Here is a 15,978-nt window from a genome sequence, read left to right as displayed (position 1 = left end):
AAAGGAGGAATATTTCTGATAGCCTCAGACCCTCAGGTACACCCAAGGAAAGGCCTTGCAGAAGCTGGAGGACATGGACCATTACTTGCGCGTCCTGTCCTAGTTGTTTCCTGAAGATGGAGCCCTACTTATAGACAAGCTTCACTGGCCTTCCCTCTGGGGAGAAGGGAAGAGGAAGAAATGATACAACAGAACAATGTCTTATGTTCACATGGGGGAAAAACTAACAAAACTCCCCAAGTAATTACAAGGTGGAAGTGGGGCAGGATTTTAATTTGTGGGGCTTTTCCTTATCCAGAACTAAAGTTATTTTGGTTTTGGGTCATTGCCACAAACCAGAAGAGCAACAAAGGGGATTTTTTTTTTTCAGACATATCTGAGACATTGGGAAGGAACAGTCATATGCAATGTCCTAGAAAAAGCATGGGAAAGGGGGGATGCAAAAGTGGCCCATATAGCAGAAATTGCTGCTGGCTCTGCTTCAAAAGGAAAATAACAATCCTGATGAAGGAAAGGGCATTGGAAAAAATAACCTGATATCATGTCTTGTTCTCAAGTTTGTGTGCACATTGTCAGAAGTGGGCACCATGGTTTATGCTTGTAAGGATGGCAAAACATACTGTTCACTTCCTTCTTTGTCTTTTGCTTTTGAAGGTATCTTCTTTCAGGTTGAAACATCCCATGCTCAGCTGATGAAAAGATACAGACATTTTAGGCTTGAGTAGAAGGAAAATAAACATTTCCTCTCTTCTAGAGCTGATGCAGTAAATGTGGTGTGTGTGGTTTAGAATGGGTGTGTAGCTAAAACAACTAAATCACAGAAAGGAAGATTAGCTGTGCTTGTGGAGCAGTGTGTGTCTTTATCTTTGGTTTGGATTTGTCTCTGTTGTTCAGAGTTCAGGGATGCAATAGGAATGAATTGTATGTGACACTTCACCTTGCCAAGCTGGAACCTGAAAAAACAAGAATTGCTTTTGCAGAATGAGACAAATAGGAAGGAAGAAGCATCATGGAAAAAAACCAGTTTGTTGCAGTTCTTCTGCTTAGTTTTTTTCTCAGCTTTAACTAATTACATGGACAGTTTCTCTCGTTCTGTGTGTCATTTTGAATGGGAAAGGAGAGAAGTAGGATAGGCTAAAACACCAGATCCAGGAGGTCCAGCAGCACACTGGATGGTGGATACACTTCAGGCTGTGGAGAAAGAATTTGCAGAAGAGTTAACAACTATCAGATCTTCTGAGGGATATTCTTGGTCTAATGAATAAAGTACCATGTACTTCTGGCTGTCATGACTCCAGATTAAGTACAGTAAGGCATTTCACAGGTGAGCGGCTTCCAGCAGGAATGTGAGACATCCATTTAAGCATCAGCCTTAGTTTTGAGCTCTGATTCTTGGGCTTGAGATGCTGCCAGTTGTACTGATGCTTTCGTTGGCAGAGAAGAGATGTGATCTCATAAAACCTAGTAGGTAGTGGGGATTGGTTCTGTAAAATTGGATAGGCCTGATAGGAGGTTATGAATAAACCTCATAAAACCTAGTAGGTAGTGGGGATTGGTTCTGTAAAATTGGATAGGCCTGGTGTTGCCTGATAGGAGGTTATGAATAAACCATTCAGCTTTCTGTGCAGTAGGAGCAATGACACATGTGGATAACAGTGTACAAAGGGAGTAAGGAAACTCTGCCCATTGGCACAAGTGAAAGCAGAGCCTGTAGCATTTCTGCTGCCCTCGTTCCATGCTGCTGCCTAGAAACCTGGAAGAGAGGAAGCAATCAAAGCAACATCAGCCCGAGTTTAGGATTGTCCTGACTCCTCTGGTTCAGAACATGACACAGTTGCTCACAGGGTTACTGCTAATAGGAGTCCAGAAGAGTTGGCAAAAGAGAGGGAATTTCTAGGCAATTCTGTCTGCCTTCTCCTTATTTGTGGAGTATTTAAGCTGCCCTCCTTGCTAGGTTTTGCCTGTCGCTATTTGTATTTGTTGCCTGTTGCACAGTGATGCCCAGGAAATACTCACCTGCAGAGATAATGCTCTGCTGGACAGGAGGGGTGGGGCATGAGTTAAAATACACTCTGTGAACTGTTATCAGCATGAATGGCGGACATCTCAATGCAGCTTGTTGCATTGCATTTTTATGTTTTCACTGTGTTGCTGCTGGTGATGCTCTGCTGTTGGCAGCCGAGAAGGTTAGGACTTGGGCTTGTAAACATGCATATTCCAGGAAGCAACCATGTTATGAAAGAGGAAAGCCAGCTTCTGGAGAGGAGACATTGAAGTATTGCTTTTGTGCTTTTGACAGTTCTCCCTTGTAGCTCACCCTTCTGAAGATGCAGGTCTGGTACAGCAGTTGCCTGCTCACGTGTGCAGTGCTGCTCCCTCTCTGCATGGAGAGCAGCACAGATACTCCTGGCTGGCTGAGCAGCCTCTAGGCCAGGATCCTTCAGTCCATGCCAGCACACCCCAGATCCGGGTGTCTGGCACCGTGGCCTGCTGCCCATGGGGCTGTTGGCCCTGCCAGTTGTTCTAAATCCAAGTAGAATTGAACATATTTAGGTTTGTGTACAGTCCTGGTAGATGTCTGGCATAACATTCCAGGCTTGCAGCTGCATGGAATTTGCTATCTAAGTTTTCTTTACATGTTGTCTTCATATAAACTGTGTAGATTGTACTTTGAGGCTGAAGAAGGTTGAAGTTGAGGCGTGCTTTGGTTTGATTGTAGATAATTTTCTTATTATCTGGAGACCTGGGTTACAAGCAGAGTGTTCTTAGTTTCAGCAGGTGAAGCTTGTGTGAGGGAATGTGAAAACTAGAGCATCAGAATCCTTCAAAAATTAATGCTGAAAAAGAGAACAGAAACACTTTTCTGACTACTACTGCTTTGAACAATGATGTTATAATGACACATCAGTTTTTTACAGTAGATATGACATGAACCTTATCCCTGTAATGTAACAGCAGCCAGAAACTTCTCTCCCTGAGTGTTTAATGCCTTACAGAAAAGTGCCTTGCAGACCTCTTATGTGTATGATACATTTTGCTATGTTTATTGTGTTTTCCAGTGTATTTGAAAAGGATCCCAATGGAGTAGATTCCACTGTGAGTTCTAACCACCGAACCAGAAATCTTCTGGAGTTCTCAGCTCACCAGGAGTCCAGCACAGCTCAGAAGATACCTGAGGGTGTCGTTTCTGAGAAGAGTAACAGGTGAGATAAAAATCTTTTACATATTTTGGGTGGCAGAGGGCACTGGTGCTTTTATCCCTCCCTGCCTTGCTCACCTTTTGGCCGCTGCTCTTATTGCTTTTACAGAGTACCTGAGTTCTAAACACAGTGTTTTGAAAGCTTCTCAGTTTGCTTTTCAAATGTATATGATGTTTTATCTCCCAGAGTACCCAATATGAAGAGCTTCAGAAGTGTGCATGTGGCTGTGCTGCATGGTGTTAGGGAAAAGAGCTTATCCACAAGTGCTTGTCACCAAGACTTTCAGGACCTTCTTCAATTCAGCTGTTTGCTTTTTTCCTCTGATCTATATTTTAGGTTGCATAGTTGTGATAGCTGTCATGTTCTCTATCTCTTCTTACATTTCAAGCTGGAGTACTTATTTTATTAGTTGCTCAAGAGAAGACTGGGGAAGTTCATGAGTAAGAACACACTCTGCACTTAGCAGTGTCTTTTTCATTTTAAAAAGTCCATCTGAATCCATCCCTGTACTTATCCATTATTTAATTAAATACTGCCTTTCAGGCTTTCTAGATCCCCAGCATGCAGTGCATAAGTGAACATATAATTGCCTCCAGATTGAAGTCTGGCTAATACAGCTCATGTTTTCCCGTTACAAGATCTGTCCTATTAGACTGTCCCTTTCCAGCGGAGTGTTTTGGCTGGTTGAACAAAGCCAGACACAGATGTGCAGAAAGCCCTAATGTATTTTGCCATGCAAAAAGAAGGCAATAAATCAGGAGCATTTTAAGGCTGTAGCCATGGTGAGGGCTTTGTATCCTACGTGCTGTGTTTCAGACCATGACCTGTGGGACAGAAGAGTAGAGTGTTTCTCTTAGGAGCATGTGCTTGTGCCTGTACCTCCTTTTCTTTCACTGTTTCACCCTGGGTTTGGCAAGCTGTGAGCTCTTTGCTGCATATTCTTTATCAGTCCTAGATGCAGTGGAGAGGAGAAGCAGACATGAAGTTGGAGAGAAAGCTGGGAAAGGGAGGGGACTATGAATAAGGCTTTCATGAGCTCTTATACCTGATTTTTCAGAAAGAAGTTGAGTTTCAGGAGCTACAAGTCTGTCAAAATCATGAGGACTAAAGCTGTTATATTGATAACCTGTCAAGAGAGAAACGTACATTAGGTATTTGGTGATAAATAGTTAACCCCTCAGGAATTGCTGAGAGTGTTATGAATTTTTGTACTGAGAAATACATGCTCCTTTTCTCTTTTTATCAAAACTAAGCTAGTTTCTGAAGACAGGGATGCAAATCCTCTCCACTCAGTTGTAATATAGTTTGTGGCTGCTCATTTATTATATAGGTTATGGTCTTTCTCTCTGCATGGTTTTAGTGGATAATAAATTTAGTATTTCTGTAGCAAGTCTTGCACAGCTCTGGAATGAAAAAGAAAGTTTTGTGTCTGCAGAGATCACATAGTTTGCATACTGTGTGGAATATTTTACAGACTACATATTCTATCAATATCTGGCCTTCTTGGGAAGAGACCCAACATCTGCTAGTGCTCATCTGTCTGCCCTGCATTGAGAGCTGTCAGCCCCCTTTGAGGGACTGACTAAGAACATTGGATGTTTGATAGGAATTGTTACTCACCTGTTTCAGAGGTCTCACGGGAGCAGCTGTAACACTCATGGCTCTGCTGGTGATAGTGCTCATTCTCTGGCTTTGGTCAAAGGGTCATGAAAAAGTTTTTTAAGGGATTTCTTGTTGTGCTTTTGTTGATTTTTCCCAGGTATGACCGTTCTGTATCTGATAACAAAGCACTAATGATAGTCTCAGAAGAACCACTGCTATATATTTCACCACCACCACCCCCCTGCCGGCCTCTGATCAACAGGACAGAGTCACTGAGGTGAGAAAACAACCTGTTGTGAGCATTTGCAGTTTATTAGGTCTTGATATATCAACTCTGTGTTGGCTGAGTGCTGCTGGACAGCTGTGGATGATGCTGTTGTCCATTCATGGTGTTTATCCAGTATGTGGACCAGTGTCTCCTAAGTGTCTGCACTCACCAATGCCTGCTGTCATAAGGACAGATCCACTTGGAGCTTTGTAATCTTTCCATGATTTTAGTAATGATTTTCACCACTCTCTTTTCATACCGATCATTTGCAATAACCAAATAACAATTTTTTGATTGTCTGGGGGGTTTTCATGACTTGAAAAAGAAATCACTTCATATGTGGAAGTGTTAATGATATGGAAATCAAGTCCAGCTAAAAGCCTTTCCCAACTGATTGTATAAGAGATGGTCTTCTATTCTTCAGCTTCTGATAGAAGCAGGCTGAACCTGACGTTGCAGATGCTTTTTGTTCATTGTTAGAAAACACCTAGCTCCACTCTTTCTGTAGATATGAGTCACTAACCTTATCTCCGTTCTCTTTGTCCATTCTTTCTATCAGATTTATTGGCCAAAATTTATCCTTAATCAATAATTTTTCTCGAATTGATCAACTTTTGATTTAAAATTTCAGTAGTCCTTCCAGTAATTTCAAAATTACTGTTTGTTGGGCAAAAGAAAGGACTTGTATCTATTTTATGTGGGAACACCCATGAATCTAATACTTCATAGATAAATCTAAAATTGTATTTTCTTCCTGTGGTATTAAAAATAAGTTATCATAAGGTGAAATAATAGTAATCTTCAGTGTCTATGATGCCTTGTAGTGGCTACCTAGAACAGAGGCTAGAGAAGAGAGTAAAAGCAGATATTTATTGAAGGCCTTCAATAGGTACACTTTGGGCAGTTGAAGCCCACGCAGGGGCTACACCCAAAAATGGACGATAGGTCATGGGCTTTCACACTTTTGTAAGTTTGGTCCATTTGCATATTGGGGGTTAATCTTCCAATTACAGCTTCAGGTAATGAAGTAATTTACGCCAAGTTTGCTTCCCCACAACTCACTTTTGTTTACATTTCTCAGGGCCTGAGGCAGTGAGGTGTCCTTTATTGCCAGGCCTAGAGAGGAATTGGTGTGTCTGACCAAAATGTGAAGACGGTAGCTAACACTCTATATGGGGTTTAGAGCTATACACTAAAGAACTGCAGGATTACAAATATATGAAAAATAGAAAAGCTAAGGCATCATCTATATAGCAGCTAAGCTGCTGTACAACTCTAAACTGTTGTGCCAGTGTTGTTTGCAGTCTGTGCTGATGCTGTGCTTTCCTAGGCTGACCCACGAGCTGAGAGGATGGGTGCACAGACACGAGGTGGAGCGCACGCGATCCCGGCGGCTGAGCAACAGCCAGCAGCAGCGAGCACGAGTCCCGCAGGTGCATGGTCAAAAAATCATTCCATGGAGCACTCTTCCTCCTCACTTGCACTTGGCATCATAGACAAAAGTGGCCATCGTGCCTATAATTAGGGCAGCCAACACATCCCATTTTAAATTGCTGTGTTTGGTTGATTATTACATTGTCAGATTTGTTCTTCCATTCCTGCTCTTGGATTCAGGGTTTTGAAATTTTTTAGCAGCCATCAAAATATGTTCAGCATTTTCTAAAATTAAATCAATCATTATCCTTTTTACAGCTTCTCTGTAAGGACAAGCAATTGCTTAATGGAGAGAAATACAACCCTATAGCACATTCATCTGACTCACTGTTAAGGGCGATAGCTGATTTGTTTTGTTGAAATATTTCTATTGTTTAAATTTTGCTAGAAGGATTTTTTTTAACAACTACATAATTATGAGACTTGTGCTCATATTTCCCATTTTTTAAAATCCCTTTTGTCTAGATGGCATACTTATATCAAGGCTAAAATTAATACAATGAATTTTCAAAGTGTTTAAATTGATTAGTCATAGTAATGTTGCAGCAGGCGGTTGTCCAGAGTGCCGTGACCTTCCCGAAGAAGTGTCTTGAAAAAGACACCTGGGGGGCGCAGGCACATTTGTGCTCACCCTGAGTGATTTCAGCTCTTCTGTGATCCAGGTGATGCAGAAGGAGAGCCTTTATTGAGCTGCTTCCTCAAAGGAGTGCAGGGACAAAGAGCCAGTGAGGCAGAGAAAGCAGGAATTTATATAGGGATCTGGGGGGGCGGGACAGAACACCAGGGCCAGTGGGATGAGGGCTTGGGGTGGAGCAAGGGGGAAGGGCCAGTGGGGTAGAAGAAATCAGCATACAGTCACAGAGGGCACTGGGGGCAATTTTCTTTCTCTCCATTACCTCAGGGGTTGGCCCTCCAGGGGAGAGTGGTAAGCTTTTCCTTTGTTGGTTCTCCAGCACCCACATAGTAACAGCTTTAAAGGAACTGAGCATTACAGTGTGGGAAAGACTGGAGTTTTCTAGAGAAGAAGTGTTGTGTATTAAACTTCAGGTACTTCTCACCGGTGTCCAGAGCAGAATGGTACTATATTTAGAAATGTTGTCTATGGTGCCAAGCTCCCTTTCATGTCTCTGAATGTTGACTTCAAATTTGGCTGTATTAAAATCTTGCTGATTTTGTTGTTCCAGCTTGATTGATGACCACTTCAGTTTCTCATGTTTCAGTGGAAAAATGCACGTTTCTGGTGCAGAGCACTGATTGACCTCTGCCCCCCATTCTGTGTGTTATATTTAATGTAGTGGCAAACCAAGGAATTGCTTATTGGTTTCACTTTGTGTCATCTTTTCTTTTTTCCCCTTTTTCAGAGCTCCCTCAGTGACAAGGCAGATTCCCAGCTAATGGCCATGCCTTACACAGACACCAGTCTCAGGTAAGGCAGAACAGCTCTTTTGTTACTGCTTTCTACTTTTTCACCAGCAGTTGGTAAAGAATGCCCATTTTCATCTTCTCAGGGTTGTTCTTAAGCCAAATACAGCCACCTTTCTTGGTCTAGTTCTGTCTCTTAACAAATAACTGCTTCTAATTATTTATGTTACATTTGAAGCGACCCCTGTATCACGGCTGCACTCTAAGCTATGAATTTTTTTTTCTAGCTATGAATTTTAAGAAAATCCTTGCTTTGCTCTCCAGAATCCCTTTCTAAACAGATTTAAATATTTAGGGAAAAACAGGGGGAACTGACTTTGGACTCTGAGAACAGAGTCGTTATTTTATAAGACGGTTTCAAAGAGCCATGAGTCTGGTAAGGGAAAGGTTTCTCTCATTATCTTCAAGAGTAGAGCTATTAGAGCTAGCACCAAATTATTATGATGAACTTAAAGTACCATTGTATCTCATTTGCATTCTTTGTCTCCATTTGCTGACTTTTCTCTGGTGATTATTGGAGCATGTTAATGGATAGTTTCCTGATGTCCCCTGCCCGCCCCTCCTCATAACTATCCCGTCCCTCTTCCCTGGTGACAGGAAATACTGGACAGAAAAGATTTAAGAAACAAAGTTTCTCTCTCCTGATCTCTGTGTGAAACTGTTTTGGAGGCTGTCTGCTTTGAAGTGCCAAAGAGGAGTGTTAGAGCGGGATGGAGTATGGAGGGGACTTTTTGGTGAGAACACCATCTGAAATGGTGCTGTGTGAAGTAAGACAGCTGTGGCCTTTCTGTTTGCATTGCTGTTTTGAAAGCAGGATCAGCCTGGGGGAAAAGAGCAAGCTGTAGGCAAATGTTACGGAAAATAGGCTGTCAAATTTTGATACATCTTGATTTACAAGAAAAAAAAAAAGAAAAAGCTTTTTGAGTTATACAGGCAGATGAAGGATAGCTGTTTCAACTGAGCACTCATGAGCAAGCCTCGTGCCATAAGGCAGTTTAATATACATGTTTGCATTGCTCTTGAAAAAAAATCATCTGGATTATTGGAAAAAGTGTGAAACATCATGCATCTGTTGTGCTCCAAAGGAAGTGAGATTTTTTTTGGGTTTTTTTTCTCAGATTAAGGATGTTTATATGAACAGGACCAGTGAGTCATGGCAGCTGCATGCTGAGACTGTCCTGGAACTGCTAAGAACATATAACAGATTTCCAGTTCCTCTTGGAGCCACCAGCTATTAGGTGCTCCATGAAATCATAGAATCACAGTGTAGTTTAGGTTATAAAGGACCTCTGGAGATCTCTAGTCCAACGTCCTACTCAAAGTAGGCGTAACTTCAGGTTTACTGAATGTCTCTGTTAGAAGGGATGGTCTCCATCTCCATTGTAATCTCCATCAGGAAGCTGAGGATTGAAAAGAATTTCAGGGAAGTCAAAGCAGCGGAGGAGATAAATTTAAGATGGTTTCAAAGAAAATCATCAACACCCCTCATCTCTTTATAGTCTGTGTAGCTTTCTTCAGAGGTGATTTTGTTGAGGGCTTATGTAAGAGTGTTTCTTAAGGCTTCAGCTATCAAAATGAGACTCTCCAGTTATTTTCCTAAGTTTTGACTATTAAGATTGTGGTTCTTGATGTGTAAAGCACTGTGTCTTGCCTCATTTCTTCCCAAAACAAGCCTGTGTGCAACATCCCAGCACTCTGTGATGCAGTGTCCTTCAGAGTTTTAAAGCAGTTTAAAACAAAAATTCTCTTTATCTCCCAATAAATGGCCTGGTTCAGCACTGTTGTTTGGGATACACAATTTAATAGGGTGCTTTCTTGTAATATGCAAAGGTGTTGCTAAAACAACTGATAGTTTTGCACCTGGCTTTGGTTCTGGAGTTACTGCCTCCCTTTGATGGAGCGGTGCATCGCAGTTATCAGCAGATGCAATGGATGTCCTGCCTTGTAATGTGTCACAGCATACACCACAGCATATGTTGCATTTGAGGCGGCCATGATACACAAGAGTATCATCATACAATTTCAGAAAGCTTCAACCCTTACAGAGTAACACCATACCACATCAGAAAGCTTCTGTCTGCCCATACAGAGTGGCATCATATCACTTCAGAAGGCTGCAAGCATCTGCCCCTCTTGTTCTTTAGCTCAACCCTTTATACCCCTCATTGTTCACACATTGTACCTGTGTGCCCTCTGTTCCCTTCTGTGATTGGTCAGTACACCTGGGCACTCCATGTCATTGCTTTCAACCATTAGGGATGAGGCTTGGCCACAGCCCCATTCCCAGTTACCACAAACTGTGTACCTACAATAGTCCCCTGGAATCACTGATGTTCAATGTATTACATGACCAGGAGAGCTTTGGAAAGGTCCTGTGGTTTCCAAGTGCTTTGGGCAGTTTTGTCCTCTGGCTGGTTTTCAGGTCTTATGTCTTTTGGAGTGTGGGTGAGCACACAACTCTGTGTGCCCCATGTCAGTTCTCAGGATGTGTTGTATGAGCAGTGCTGTGCCTTTCATCACAGCCAGGTCCAGTGCTGGTGCCTTTCATCACAGCCCAGCTCCAGTGCTCCATCTCAGATGTGGTGCCTTTCATCACAGCCCAGCTCCAGTGCTCCATCTCAGGAGGGGCTTGCTGGACCTGCATATTTTTGTGGATGGGTAATCAAGCTCAGATTAGCTCCAGTCTTTGTTTCCTGTGTGTGAAGGACAAGAGCTGATCACTCTGATGCATAGTTCTGCAGGAAGGGGTGTGTAGAGTAGAGCTGCCTGCTCCTGATCCCCCAGGACTTACCCCCCCAGTCCTATGAAAAGGCAGCTGGCCTGGCAGCTGCAGTCTTCTGCTTGCAACAGGACTCGGTTAGCAGTGGAAGAGAAGATGGTGACAGCCTGCTATTACTGCTGCTTGAGAAAATCTCTTGATGATAGATTTGTGCCTTGTTATATTTTATAAACGTACTAAAATAATCTAAATGAGCCTCCCTAGTTCAAAACCTGGGTCAGCACATGACACTTGGGAGGGGAGGGATGCCCAGTCAGTGTGCTTGCCACAAACACAGTGTTCTATTAAAGTGTAGGAAATTAGAATGACAGAAGAACATTAGAATGGTTGGAGGTCCAGCTGATGGTTTCCCTGAGTACAGCTTTCCCGTGTGATTAAAATAAGTTCTTTTGGAATGGGACTGGGGAAGTATAAATGATAGCAGTATACGCTAGGAATTTCTCACCTTTCCAAGATCAACAGTGGATAAGTACCGTGATTGTAGGACTTGCCAGTGTTTTGGCTTCAAATGGTTTAGAGCATCTTCTCCTTGTGTCTCTTATGTGTAAGATGAGAACCATGGAAAAAATAAGCCAGATTTATGTGAATATCTTATTTTTGCTCCTCTGTCTAAATTGAAATCAAGAGCAAACCTTGGAGTTGACCAGGGGAAAAATTTTTAGTTGACCAGAGGACACAGCAGAAAAAAAATAAGAGAAAGGTGGGTGAGAAAGAAGGTGAATTTATCATTTCACAGTAAATTAAAAGCTCTGCTTATGCTTAACTTTGTACTTCTTTCAATTTCAGTGGTTTGGATTCTTAGCAGTAAAAGAAAATTATTTCATTACTAAATAGTTTGATATTTTATTTCAGAATGATATTTTATCTTTAAATTTATTTTCAGAAGTCATCACAATTTTTCAGACACTTTGGTTGAAACTTTTTTTTTCCTGTTGAGCTAGCAAACGGGTTTTTGCTGGCCTCAGAAGCATGAACAAAAACAAATACGGAAAACTTTGCCACAGTAAGACCTTTGAAGCACCTTGAACTTTCAGAAAGTACTGAGTAGTTTCATTGTCTACCCCTGTGTTCTGTGTTCCTCAAGCTTCTCTCAGTGGATGAAGAGCTGCAGTCCTTTAAAAAGCAGGTCTTCAAAGTCTCACTGAAATTAACTGTTTTGTCTAAAATAATTACCTTTGCCCTTCTTTATTTCAGCAGGAACTCAGGGAATGAGCTGCAAGTGTATTATGCCTCTCCAAGGAGCTATCAAGACTTCTTTGAAGCAATTCACCGAAGGGAAGATACGTTCTATGTGGTGTCATTCCGCAGAGTAAGTGCAGCAGGGGCTGATGCTGGCCTTTTACACGGGTGCCTAAGACTGTTTCTAGCAGAGATACCAAAGATGATTTAGTCAAGATTGAAGGTAAATTTGTTTCTTCTGAAATTATGCTTCTCTGTGTCCTTTACAAGTACCATGGCCAGATCATGGTCTTTGCAAAACATGCCCATCACACTGGGAATGGAAAGAACACTGCAGGAAACATTGTAGTGCCAGGGCAACACAGCCCAAAATTGCATGAACGTGTGGCTAAACACACATTAGAGCTACTTAATAGGGGTACGAACCTTCTGTGCTTCTGGGTATAGGAACAAATATATCCTCTGCTTAAATTATTATTGTTAGCACAGTACAGTCTTCCCCTATAACTCTTGCATTTGCAGTTTTATGTGTCACATATTGCAGCTGTACAGGACTGTGTGCAGGGCAACAATTTTTTTTGCTGTTTTGTGACTTCTAAACTGACGCAGATGAGCAGGTCTGCTATCTGTGCTGAGATACAGCAGAGGCTTGTGCTGTGGCTTTGTCAGGCACAGCCTCACATCTGCAGCACAGTTAGTGATGGTAAAAGCTGTCATAAAATGGAATTTCAGGTGTCTAAAGACACTTTCTGCACTGCAAACCTGACTGGTGTTGAAGCCAGGACAGCTGCAGCAGTGAGAAGCTGGTTGGGATCTGGTGATGGAAATGATCAAAACAGACAGTGGTTGAAACACCAGCCTGGAGTTGGAGCAATTTCTTCCCTCTCTTTTGCAGAGGTCTTGATAAGTCATTAGATAAGTCTGTAATGCACATTTCCCTGACCCTGGGCCTTGCTGAGTCTCCTGCCCTGCCGTTTTGCAGCTGAGGTATTAGATGAGAATTGTTCTGTGCATCTTCACACCCAGCTGCAATCCTCCCAGGACCCTGCAAAGCTCTGTTTGTTTCCTTTTCATAGGAGCGTCCCTAGAGGGGTCCCAAGGTAGTGGGGCACCAGTAGTGGCCGTGACAGCAGCTCACCCAGCTAAAACCAGCTCTGTTTAAGAGCACACAGATCAGTACAGCTAGTTTAAGCAGTTCCTATGTTGTCATAGCTACCAATCTATAGATGCCATAGGTACATAGGTAATACAGCCCTGTTCCACCAGGTGCACAGCAAGTTTCTTAATTTGTGAAGATGCACGTCTGTAGAAAAGGCTCAGGCAAAATAAAAATAGCAGTGCTCTTCTTAGTATTAATGTTTTATGCTGAGTAGAAATATGAGGTTAGCTTCCAGTCTTGGGATTACTGGGTTGTGTCACAAGGCTGGAATTTTGTTATTAAATACTTGGCATGTTCTGCTGTTCTTTCAGCTAGCAACACAAATACAGCCAGGACCAGACTCCACATTATCCTGAGAATGAGGAGAAGGCAGCAGAGGATAAAAGTTTTCCTGGAAACTCTGAACACAAAGCTGGGTAGTGTTTGTAGAGTTCTGCACTTGGGGCCATTGCTCCAGCCCACCTGAATGCATGTATGTGTCCATAGGTCCTGTTTACACTGTTGGGTTAATGACCTGGAAGTTGTCAGCTCTCATTTCAAGTTGCAGAGCTGTCCTTGGAAACAGTGTGCCTTGTGCCACAGAATCCCTACAGCTTGCTCTGCTCTCTTGCAGGGAGAGGTGCAGGGGCCTTTTAAACGCATCTGTGAAGTTTATTTGGTTGCAAAACTTTTGGTATTTCTGTTTTATGAATGAAGTGTCCTCAAATAGAAGGCAGTTTCATGCATTACCTCATTTATGGTTTTAACAGGGCAAACCTGATCTAGCAGCCAGCTCTGCCCTGAGGCACTTTTCAATGACTTGCTTAGATTCTTTTGTGAGTGCAGAAGAAAGGACTCCTGCACAGCCAGAGGGGTGCCGTCAGCAGGGCCCCAGCCTAGGAAGTGCCCTTTCACCTCCTCCTGGGGATTACTGACTTCATTTTCTCTGGACCACAGCTCCCTTTTCCCTACTGATTAGGAGCTGTGAGGGGACTGATTCCTCCCCAGTCCTGTCCCACACTTCACTTGTGTTGCGTGCGCTTGTCCAAGTGAGGAGCCAAGGCCTAGAGATGAAATGTTTTGTTCTCCTCTCTCACTTAATAAGCTGTTACAGCCTTGTAACATAAAAAAAACAGAACAAGAATCATGTAGTTAAAAAGTTGCAGGGAATGGGTAGTTCTGGTTGTAGTGCTCCGAGTGGAAAGTACGACTGTGGATCTCAGGAGTTCCCTTCCACCTGATGTCCCTGGATGCTCTGTCCCCATTTCCTGCTCTGTAGCCTCACAAACCCCAGCATTTCTCCTGGATGCACGTGATAAAATGGAACATTTTTTGTGTGTCCTCACTTGCACTGCAGGAGTTGTGCCCCGAGTTCCTTGGATTTTCTAGAGAATGGGATTTGCTAGGGCTACCCCTACATGGTAGGACTCAGCCAAGACTTCTGGAAGTGCAGAGTTGGGAAGCAAAGCTCTTGCACACTGCATGTTCTTCTGGTGATGCTTGCTACCTGTAAGACTGAGATTCCCATGATCTAATCAATTTTATTTTCTCTCCTTGTCTTGGAAGGCTTGCAGGTCCGCATATTTACAGTTGAAGTTTACATGGTTTTTTTTTCCTTTTTAAGGAGGAGAGAGGAAAATAAAGTAGCATTTGGATCAGCTGAGTCCATAGAAGAAGCTGGGCTTTTGCTCTGGGTCTAAAGAAATTAATTTGTTGCTGTTATCAGGGGAATCTGTAATGTAATTTTAAACAAGATGAGTCTGCTGCTCTGCCCACCCCCTTGATTTCTGCTCTGTAATGTCTGTGATACAGGTCTGCTTGATGTGTCCTAAAAGCCCAGTGGAGTGTGGGTACAAAACCCCTGCTGGTGGATCCGAGGTGCTTTGTCAGCAGTGAAGAGACACCTGGCTGCCTCTGTGTGAGCCTGGCACCCACACAGCTCTCTATCAGACCTCACATCTGGTTTGCCACAGAGTACTCAGGCCTTGCGATTGTTTCTAGAATTACCTGAACAGCTAGCTTAATTTGAAAAGTAATTAAGTAAATCATTGGAGAAAACAAATCCCATCCAATTTACTTTGGCCTCTAAATGCTGCTTCGGATCATTCCACCCTTGTGTGGTTAGGATCAGAGTCCTCACAACTTCGAGTGATTAAGCAGTAAATTTCTCCATCCTGGAAAGGTTCACTCAGTGATGACATCTCTGCAGGCTTATTTAAGGACAGTGACATTTTTTAGGGTAAGAATGCAATTACTGTTCTTAAGGAAAACACAATTTAAAGTTTAATTCACTTGGGAAATTCAGAGGACTTCTGGCATTTCCTCTCACTACTTTCACTATTTCAAAGCCGAAATGTCTCCTAATATCAAAGTTTGCCACTTGCATTTATTGCAGTGCATATAGACTATCTCACAGTAGAACGCAGTAAAAAGTAGATATTAAATGGTTTCTGTTTCTTAGAGCAAGAGTGATTCTGGCCCTATGGGAATCAATGGCAAAGCCTTTACCAACTTCTGTAAGAGCAGGAATTTGCTTTATAAATTTCTGCTTTGTTGGCATAAACCATAGAGCTTCAGGGAAACCTCTTATTATGAAAGTAAATTTCTGGTCCTATAAGCAAACATCTGCAGTAAGCAGTTAACAGCTTTTCAAGTTCTGCAAACAAATTTTTGCTGAAATGATTGAGCCAAATTTCAATCAGAACTTTTGTTCTTTCTTTGTTTGCTAGGAATAGAAATGTCTAGGTTGTGGTGTGCTTCTGTTGGTAATAAGCCTGTGCTGTGCTAATTGTATTTGAGATTATATAATTGTATTTGGGATAATCTGTCACTTTCAGGAAGCAAAATATTACAAAGCCTGGCTTTGACATGCTTGTGCAGCAGCCGTTTGCTGTTCAGCACACACTGCTGGCAACAATAATTTGAGTGGATCGGAGAGCATGAGGCAGGTTCCAAT

General features: G+C 42.4%; 1 protein-coding gene across 3 annotated transcripts in view; it reads left to right on the top strand.

Annotated features, from left to right (window-relative positions):
* The window catches only part of ATF6 (activating transcription factor 6), a 74,536-nt gene that overhangs the window by 20,781 nt on the left and 37,777 nt on the right, over nt 1-15,978 (top strand). For 2 of the 3 annotated variants that reach the window (XM_041420017.1, XM_041420019.1), the window contains 5 exons: nt 3,060-3,203; nt 4,960-5,079; nt 6,401-6,503; nt 7,866-7,930; nt 11,900-12,014. In XM_041420017.1, coding sequence (XP_041275951.1) covers nt 3,060-3,203; nt 4,960-5,079; nt 6,401-6,503; nt 7,866-7,930; nt 11,900-12,014 — 547 coding nt within the window. The remainder of the gene's footprint in view (nt 1-3,059; nt 3,204-4,959; nt 5,080-6,400; nt 6,504-7,865; nt 7,931-11,899; nt 12,015-15,978) is intronic. The other variant, XM_041420018.1, reaches the window with a different exon arrangement.

This window comes from Onychostruthus taczanowskii, unplaced genomic scaffold (assembly GCF_017590055.1).
Source record: "Onychostruthus taczanowskii isolate IOZ18803 unplaced genomic scaffold, ASM1759005v1 scaffold63, whole genome shotgun sequence".
In the NCBI taxonomy this organism is placed as follows: Eukaryota; Metazoa; Chordata; class Aves; order Passeriformes; family Passeridae; genus Onychostruthus; species Onychostruthus taczanowskii.
Note: the sequence above shows the minus strand (reverse complement) of the source record. Positions and strands in the feature narration are given on the sequence as shown.